The following is an 8,520-nucleotide window of genomic DNA, read 5'->3' on the forward strand; positions in this document are numbered from 1 at the left end:
GCGCAGCACATCAGGATGGTGCGGCGCGACAAATATGTCAAGGCCATGCCTGGCTACGGCGGCCATGTGCCCTGCATGCGCAACCACATTGTGGGGAGGAGTTTCTCGGATTCCACAGTCCGTGCGTCGCAGTGCGAGAAGGCGTTTCGGCGGGATGATTATGCGAGTGTGGCGCCTCTGGTATGTGTCGGCCGCTCATCACGCACAATTTAGCACGGAGACGATCGAAACCTTGCGGTGCTGTGGCAGACTGTCGAGTCCCGGCCGCAAGGGAGGGACTTTCTCTACGCCCAGACCGCAAAGACGGGATACGAGCTCCTGGACAAGAGGGCGCTGGAGCCTCGCATCAGCAAGAAGCGGCCATCCGGTGCGCTCTTCCATGCCACGGGGCGCCTGGATGTGCGCGGCATGGAGTGAGTAACGAGCACACCGGAAGTCATGTTTATAATGGACATGTTTCGTGCACAGGAAAGTGGCAGGAACCACTGAAGAGTGTGTCACCAAGACGGTCAAATCTGCATCACTTCCCGTTGCACCATACAGAGATCCCACCCTGCAGCTGCGCAAGTCCTTCCACAAAATGAGCTTGGAACAGCCCGAGATCCCCACCGTCCCGGGCTACACAGGTCACCAGGTTCTCTCTCTCTCTCTCTGCATCAACACAACATGGATTCCACCTCTTTGTGATGCAGCATGGGTCCCAACACATATTCGGCAAATCTTATGGCTCAAGCAGACGAGAAATCATCACGGACCACTGTGTCCCAGACAAGCCCACTGTCAAGGAGCTCCTCTACTATTGGGACACGCGGCCTCAAGGCAAGCAGACCACCGACAAGCACAGGATACCCGGTTACCAGGTCTGATATGTATGTTACGTAGTGCAATCATCAAGAAACTTTGGCTTCTACGGCAGGGGTATATTCCCAGCAAGAGCAACCACGTCTTTGCTAAGACGGCCGGAGCGGCCTCAAACTTGGCTGCCTTGGCTGAAAATACGTTGAGAGAACGCAAGAATGCCGGCGGCCTGTACGAGCTTGTCGATAATCCACCACAGGTGAGCCATGCGAGGCATGCATGGGGCAAGCGTCTAACTCTGCTTGTTCCTTCCTCCAGGGCAAAGTCGACCTCTATGCACAAAGTCAGGAGCGCTTCTTCGAAGTGGAGCCTAGGCCCAACTACATAAGAGTGGACAAGAAAACGACCAGGGTAAGCAAGATTATATAGCGTGCTCCTTTATTTCTCTTGTGGGATCCATGCAGCCGTCCATGTTTGAGCTGAGGCCCGACTACAGGGTGAGGTTGAAAATCTTTGATGACACTCGACAAGTGATGGAAGGCAAGCACCATGTCACGGGATACACCGGGCACGTCCATGCATCACAGGTTCGCGTCTTCATCCTCGCTTTGTGTGCGTGCCGCTCAGACTCTACCCCTTTCCGTTGCAGCACTTGTACGCCAAGTCGTACGGCAAGATCTCCCGAACGCTGCATGAGAAGCCAGCTATCCCGGAAACGTCGGAGCAGTACTTGAACTTCGCTGATTCTCGCGCGCTCGTAGATCAAGTCGACGACGTTACCATTTCATAGCACAGGACACGCTTTTGTACAAATCCAGAAAGACGAGTTTTGGTTCAAACCTGTTGCTTTCGGAGCATCCAGCCTTTGGCACGCTCTAGCATGGAATGCCCTGCTCAACAAATGGTCAGAGGTAAACAGCTCAACACCGGCCTACGTACCTGGGTTGTTGTGTTTGGCTCCAAGGGATCCGTTGCCCGCGGACCAACTCCGCCTCAAACTGGTGTTGCTAGTAAGGAGGTTTTCCTTCTCCGAGTGCTTACGCCGCTTGGGTGAAGTCGACTTCGCTCTACTCGCGTTCTTGGACAGTTTAGAGTAGTGTTGACCACGCCCAACACCTTGCCTCTTCTCCTGAGTCGCATCCTTGCACGTCTTCTTGCTTGCCTCTAACACCTTCAAAGGCCGCGGATTACTATGCTTCCAGCTATGGCCTGTGGCAGCGATCTCGGAGTGCTTGTCTCCACGAGAAAAGTGCGCTGGAGGAACCGGTAGCCGAGAACCAAGGGAATAAGTGGCTGTCTCCGTCGCGAGCCGTGGACGAGTAACTGGTCTGTTCTTTGAGGGCAAGCGGTCAATCAGTGCCGGAAGCGACTTGACAGGAGATGTCTGTCCCTTCTTACCACGAAGCAATGGCACTTTCTGCGCTTTGTCCACTCCAGTCTTCTTAGCAGCTGGATGCTTGAACGGAGCTAATACCCTGAAATGCTTCGAGCTTGGCGGGCTTGTCGTCTCGTATGCAGGGTTTGGAAACATAACTGCATTCGACTGTGTGGACTTGATCTGCGATAACTTCCAACTCTTCTGAGCTTTTTTCACCTTTGTAACCTTCATGGATGGTGCCGCCGCTGGTGCTGGTGCCTGTACCGGTGCCGGTGACGCTACTGGCAGGGCGTTGAAGGTCTGAAGCTGTTCAATCTTGTCGAACTCCTGGATGCCCACTCCGCTATGCAAAGTAGCCGAGGCATCCCCTTTGGTTTGGCTATCTGCATGACGCCTGTCACGCTGTTTACTTGCAGAACCCCGCCTTGCTTCAAACAGTTGCGATACCCCACCAGAGAGTTCCTTTGCGTTCTTGGCAGCCGCGAGAAGATCCGAGAGTACCCGATGCACAGACTCAGCCGATTCTGACCAGTGCGTCCACTCAGCTACATACATCACGAAGGAGAGAAGTGTAAACCAATGGATGCCAGACAAACATTTTGGCGACAAACCTGCATTGGATAGCTTCGCCATCGCATCGTCATCGAGTCCAACTCTGCAGCAGAGAACACTGGGAAATCCTATACAGCACAGAAAAGCCGATACCTTTGGTCGCTTTTGGGGCTTTTGCAAGAAACAGCCATCCTGGTGACCTCGATCGCGGTCTGCAGCTGCTGCAGCCGAGCTACAATCTCATCCACCTGCGCGACCTGAAGATTAGAGCCTTGCGAGCGAAGGAGGCGCTCACCTTGTCAAGGGCCCTCTGGATTGGCGGAGGCTGATGCGCTTCCATGGACGCCGATCAAACTAGCCCTTCCGCCCTAAGCCTGGCTCGAGGTTTAAAATGGGGGCCTGCCCATTTGCCCTAGCCCAACGGCTCTATTTTGCTTTCGAGAGGATGGATGCTGGATCGACGCTTGGTATGGTGAGAGAGGAGGATTTCCTTGCGCGCAAGCTCGACATTCAGCTGGATTACTGGGCGGCGGAGAAATGGCAGCTGGAGAATCGACTTCTGGTGGTATGTTTTGTCGATTCATTCGAATGCTAGGGCTTAGGGGCTTCTCTTGCAGGGAGAGAGAGCTCACAGGCATACGGAGGCTTTTCAAAGCTATGAAAATGCGCAGCTTGCCCTCACACTGGGCCTTCAGCAGCACGAACTTTTTCTGAGCAAGCTCAAGCTGGGTATGTCAACGACGTACATCCTTCGCGCATGCTCAAAACCTTGCAATGACAGATAGCGTTGTGGACGATCTTACGCATTTCCAGACCCGAGTGACACTACTGGAGAGCCAAGTTCGACTAGAAAAGGTGCTTGCCTGGTTACTCCTTCGCTGTAAGATTAATTGGCATACGTTACGCAGGAAAAGGTTGAGCGGCTCAAGCAGCAGCAGTCCCTCGGTGGACAATCCGTTTTAGCAACGAAGGAAGCGGAGTTTGTGGATAAGTTGCATGATGCATCACAGCAGATTCAGGATCTTCGGCAGGAAATCCACGGGTTGAAACTCGGCCATGCCACAGAAATGACCAAAGTTTCGAAGGAGTTGCAAGCTCTTCTCAGGGAAAGGGACTTCGTGTGGAATCAGCTGAAATGCTTGGAGGCCGATTTTTGCTGCCGCCTGAAAGAAAAAGAAGCGGTAGTGCTCGCTAGTCAAGAGGACATCGCGAAGCTTCGAGAGTGTAACGAGTTGGCGCAGAGAGTTGGTGATGAAAGAGCAGTGGAGCTGACGATAACGAAGATGGAATTGAAGAAAGCAGAAGATGAGTCCCTGGAGATGAAAAATATGGTTGCCGAACTCATGTCAGAGAAGGTGCAAACAAGCGCAAGCGATGAGCTACAAAATGCGTACAGAAGGCTTGAGGAGGTAAGGCTGGAAAATAGGAACCTGAAGGAGTTGTATGCTGAACTGGAGGCCAAGCATGACGAAAAAATGGTTCGCAGATTTAATTTGTCTGCTTGCTTTTCTTACTGTTCTGTTTCTTCCAGAGGCTGGACAAACCCGTGAAAACTGGAAAGAAGGACGTCACTACGCGCAACTTATCGTCAGAAATGGAGGCCGCCGCAGGAGAGTCTGGGCAATGCAAGCGCTTGCGCTCGCGCTCTCGAAAAGCCAGAGGAGAAGGGGTACACCTCCCTTCAAGCAAAGTTATACTTTTTCTAACACAAAATGCAGGAGAAGACTGCAAAGCGCACCAATCGTGGTGAGAACACTGGAAAGCGACGCCAGGTAGTGAGAAGTGCGCATGAAACACTCATCTGACTATTTAATTTATAGAACAAGACTTCAAGCTCCAGTGGCGGAAGGGTTCTAAGAGCAAGAGACTCGAGTGGCAGTGCCACAAACACTAGCTTTTTCTCAGCCTCGTTTAGTATTCCAAAGGTAAAGAATACACTCGCAGCGGTGAGATAACAACGATCATGACAAAGAAATCTTCCTCTTGGGCAGTCGTCTTCGTAAAATAGATGAGCCGGTGCCTTCAACTACTTGACTTGTGCTCAGATAGGGGCACATGTATCCTTCCACCTGGTTTGTTAATTATATAACAACATTCTCTCTGTTGAAGCTACAACGAACCTGTAGTAGAGTAGCAGGAACGTCCACGCGACCTTGCAGTATAGTGTCCACTCCCTCGAGGACGTTTGGCGAGCATGGCGTAAGTATGTACAAGATGCGCCGGTCAGCATCGATAGCCCGGACAATACCTGAAAAAGGGGCAGGGGGACAGCTCACTCGAATGCTAGCTGAAGAAACGCCGCTCACCGAAACCAACGCATGGGGGTTGCTCTTCTCCTCTGTGAGAGCTGGTAGCCAAACCAACAAGTTGAGCATTCAAGCCGAACAACTTCTGAGATACTGGGACCTGTCCAAATCGTATACAAGAGTTGAGTTTACATGGAAGACCAGTCTGGAAGTCTCAACCTGGACATGAAGATGCACGATGTTGAGATCATCCGCTGAAACTTGATAAGGAACCTGGCAGGCTAGTGTTCTTGCAACTTCCTCAAATCGAAGGCCAAGCGAAGAATCGATTCTATCGTAATCATGGAAGTAATGCACCACTCTGAGAGCTCTAAGCTGAGCAGCCGTCCTGACAGCACTAGGCAAAAATTAGTTCCACATGATGACGAATGCGAAAGGCGCTGAGTGGGCATACCGGTCAGGCTCAGTCGAGCAGGAGAAAGCGCGTTCTAGATGAAGGACGGAGGCAATGTCATCAGGCAGCGGCGGAACACTCTCATCGTCTGCGGAGTGGATCTCTACCACATGCGTGGGCGTCGAATAACGCAGTATATCAACCAAGAGGTCGTATCCGACACCTTTGGAACGCAAAGTTAGAATACATGACAAGCGAGAAAAATCCTGGACCTGCCCGCCATCCAAGCGAGTTGATGACCAGCGGAATCTCAAGCGCGGCCCGTCGAAAAGAGTCGTAAAGATCCTTGAAGTATTTGACATATGCCTTTGGATCCGATTGTGGAGTTATGTCACCGTAGAAGAAGCACCTGAAAGATGCGGGTATGCGGGTCGGAAACGCAACATGAAAGTCGGAAAATATCATAAAACCTTTGCGGGACACGTAGATGTGAGACGGGAGAGCCTGCAATGAAAAGCATGAGAAAAGGAACGATTCCAGAAGCGCTGATCCTTGCCAGTGATCGGTTCTTCAAGAACGTGAAGTGATAAGCATCCTGGGATTGTAAACTCTGGCTGGCCAACGTCGGCGTCGAGATATGCAACAGCTTTGTACCTGCATGAGCATGAGCGAGCCAGGTCTAAGACAAATCAAGAATCCACCTGGTCAGCAATCTGTTGACGAGGAAACGGGCAAAAGTCGACTTTCCCACGCCTTTCCCTCCGCAGACTGGAACAACAGGTGGAAGCCTGTCACATACGGACATTATCAAGTCGGCAGTGGACGACCACTCGCAAGGTATAATGGTCGGCCGCATGCGCTTCTGAGCTCCTTCCACAACATCACTGCTTATTTGTTTCCTTTTCCTGGATTCAGCATTTTGGTCAGAAGATGAGCGGGAGTCATCGACAATTTCCTGCAAACAGAAGACTTAAGGAGTGCCGGTCTATGTAACACAACTTACGAGAGTAAAAGACAGCGAGTCGTCATCCGGCTGCTCGAGGCTGCAGGAGCTGAAACGGAGGACGCACCCGCCTTGGCTCGTCTGGAATGTTAAAGCCGAGCATAGCGTCGAGCAAGATTTCACAAGAACTTCCGTGGCCCGAATAAGGGAGTAACCATGCATGGAAGCACTTCCTTCGGTCAGGCACACCATGGCACACCCATCAAACGCAAGAGTCTGCCAGATGCACAAGCGATCATGGGAGCGTCTCTCGTTGCTTGCGTACCTGGTTGGCCGCAAGCCGGACTATGGCTTTGTTGTCGTCCACAAGTTGAACGCTGCAGTAGAGTTAGGAGGTGGAGAACAACCAGAGCACCAGTACCAACCTGACGGCCTCTTCACTGATGGGGTGAGCGTTGCTCGCGGCCGGGAAAACCGTGCGCCTTCTCGTCCGGTCTTGTTTGCTGGTAGCGTGGTCCGCTCGCTTGCGTTTGCATGGCAGGCCCTTGACAAAGCACCGAGCGGCGAGGTTGAGGAAAATGCTCCTGCTGTCGGGCAGGAGGCCTTTCATGGCGGTGGTGGGAAAGAGGGGGGGAGGGGGTTACAAAAGCCCTTAGGCCTGGAGTGGTTTCTCGTACGTGTTCTGGTCCCTAAACTCCTGAAGCCGCTTCTGGATCATGTCCACCACATTGGGCTGCACGAAGATGTTAGTGTCATCCAGCACGTAGATGATAAACTGCTGGGCCGCGGGGAGCTGGTCGTTCATGTGAATGACAAACTGCGCCATGGGTATGTCGCTGCACGCACCACGGCCACGGCCATCAAGCGCAAAAAGCAGCGGGCAAGTGTGACGCACCAGCTCACCAGGACGCCCTTGATCGCCTGCACCATGGCGCCGCCCACCCCGCGCACGCCTACCTATAAGCCCTAGCTCCTCCTAAAATCTCTGTACAAGAATAAGCCTAGCTAGTCCCCCCACTTTATCACGGCTGCGACTTTGTGGGAAGGATGGTGTCCGCCAGCTCCCTGTTGATTGCAATCTGGAGCGGGGGCATGTGGCTCATGATCCCCGATACATTAGACATCCTGCCAGGGAAAGAAAAGCTGGATTAAGTTCTTGCAAGCCAGAGCATGTATGTATGAATGTACCCGTCGAGGAGCGCTTCCAGGTTGTCCCGGAACTTGGCCAGGAGATCCGTGTTCTCCTGGGCCTGCATCGCACCGCCCTTGTCAAGAAGCAGGACGTCAAAAACAACAGCGACATACCTTGCCAGCAGCCAGGTTGGCTCGTATCTGCACAACCACTTGGAGGTTTTGGTCAAACAGCTCCCCGGCGGTGCCACCGATTGCTGCGGGAAACAAGCACAACGTCAGGCATCGAGAGTGAAGCAAAGTGGACCAACCTTCGTTTGAAATACCATCGTCGGCATCAATAGGAAGGGGCGCGGTAGAGTACATGGGCATGGAGCCGGTGTTGGTGCTCGTGTTGTTGTTGTTGTTGTTGCTGTTGCCGTTGCCGCCGGTCTTGGCCAGAGCTGCTGTTGATGGCTTCACGTCTACAGTCTTATCCTGCCCAACGACCAACCAACGATCCAACGAGGGCCAAAGAAAAGAGACAAGTGCTCACCTTCTTGTCCTTGGATTTCTTGGAAGCGTTGTGTTGTTCTTCGGCCTTCCTCCGCTTGCCGACCTCCTTCTTCTGCAAAGCCCCCACAAGTCAGTGTGAGCTCCCTGGACAAAGGAAGAAAACAACTCACGGCCATCCATCGGCATCGCAGAGCAACGTCCCTCACGCTCTTGTCCGACAGAAGGGCTGCGATCTTGATGTACTTCCACACGCCTGCCTCACTCCCAAAGCTGCAAGGAGAGCACACAGACAGAGGTTACGAGGAGGAAATACATGGAGAAAGGGACTGACGTGTGGAGGCTCTCGTCCAGAATGGATTGCTCCTCGGCGCTCCACTCAACAGCCAGGCCTGGATTGTGAAGAAGTTGGTGCTTGGAATCTGCGGGCGTTGGTGCTGCGCATGGTGGAGGAGGAGGAGGGGGATGAGTGCGAGCTCCATTGGCCATGGCCGTAGCAGCAGACTCCGATTTTACGACAAGGCCAACAGCAGTAGCCATTGTCCTATACTATTCCCGCCATAGCCCTAGCTCTAGGGCAGAGTAA

General features: G+C 52.9%; 5 protein-coding genes across 6 annotated transcripts; 1 reads left to right on the forward strand and 4 right to left on the reverse strand.

The window, feature by feature from the left end:
• Positions 1-1,210: 1,210 nt before the first annotated feature.
• LOC9634935 lies at positions 1,211-3,114 on the reverse strand. The gene is made up of 5 exons (XM_024670151.1): positions 3,024-3,114; positions 2,882-2,976; positions 2,788-2,831; positions 1,738-2,721; positions 1,211-1,688 (listed from the first exon to the last, which is right to left on the reverse strand). Exons 1-5 carry the CDS (start codon positions 3,066-3,068, stop codon positions 1,633-1,635), a joined length of 1,224 nt encoding a protein of 407 aa, XP_024525919.1. The 5' UTR covers positions 3,069-3,114; the 3' UTR covers positions 1,211-1,632.
• LOC9652032 (WEB family protein At5g16730, chloroplastic) lies at positions 3,115-4,843 on the forward strand. Of its 2 annotated transcripts, none has more exons than XM_024670149.1 (7): positions 3,115-3,293; positions 3,346-3,457; positions 3,510-3,583; positions 3,637-4,206; positions 4,260-4,397; positions 4,447-4,500; positions 4,549-4,843. In XM_024670149.1, exons 1-7 carry the CDS (start codon positions 3,120-3,122, stop codon positions 4,681-4,683), a joined length of 1,257 nt encoding a protein of 418 aa, XP_024525917.1. In that variant the 5' UTR covers positions 3,115-3,119; the 3' UTR covers positions 4,684-4,843. The 2 variants fall into 2 exon arrangements, with proteins under 2 accessions (XP_024525917.1, XP_024525918.1); XM_024670150.1 differs by having other exon boundaries at positions 3,643-4,206.
• LOC112344991 (polynucleotide 5'-hydroxyl-kinase NOL9-like) lies at positions 4,608-6,921 on the reverse strand. The gene is made up of 10 exons (XM_024670759.1): positions 6,737-6,921; positions 6,372-6,636; positions 6,122-6,323; positions 5,839-6,022; positions 5,641-5,777; positions 5,429-5,591; positions 5,194-5,371; positions 5,035-5,134; positions 4,849-4,976; positions 4,608-4,797 (listed from the first exon to the last, which is right to left on the reverse strand). Exons 1-10 carry the CDS (start codon positions 6,919-6,921, stop codon positions 4,690-4,692), a joined length of 1,650 nt encoding a protein of 549 aa, XP_024526527.1. The 3' UTR covers positions 4,608-4,689.
• On the reverse strand, positions 6,881-7,316 carry LOC112344804 (general transcription and DNA repair factor IIH subunit TFB5-like). Its single transcript, XM_024670165.1, has 2 exons — positions 7,207-7,316; positions 6,881-7,147 (listed from the first exon to the last, which is right to left on the reverse strand). The coding sequence occupies exons 1-2, from the start codon at positions 7,239-7,241 to the stop codon at positions 6,964-6,966; spliced, it is 219 nt and encodes a 72-aa protein (XP_024525933.1). The 5' UTR covers positions 7,242-7,316; the 3' UTR covers positions 6,881-6,963.
• Positions 7,080-8,502, reverse strand: LOC9634936. The gene is made up of 7 exons (XM_024670162.1): positions 8,269-8,502; positions 8,108-8,207; positions 7,978-8,049; positions 7,754-7,919; positions 7,617-7,699; positions 7,500-7,561; positions 7,080-7,436 (listed from the first exon to the last, which is right to left on the reverse strand). The coding sequence occupies exons 1-7, from the start codon at positions 8,472-8,474 to the stop codon at positions 7,334-7,336; spliced, it is 792 nt and encodes a 263-aa protein (XP_024525930.1). The 5' UTR covers positions 8,475-8,502; the 3' UTR covers positions 7,080-7,333.
• Between the last annotated feature and the right edge of the window lie 18 nt (positions 8,503-8,520).

The sequence above is a fragment of the Selaginella moellendorffii genome, unplaced genomic scaffold (assembly GCF_000143415.4).
Source record: "Selaginella moellendorffii unplaced genomic scaffold, v1.0 SELMOscaffold_6, whole genome shotgun sequence".
Lineage (NCBI taxonomy): Eukaryota > Viridiplantae > Streptophyta > Lycopodiopsida > Selaginellales > Selaginellaceae > Selaginella > Selaginella moellendorffii.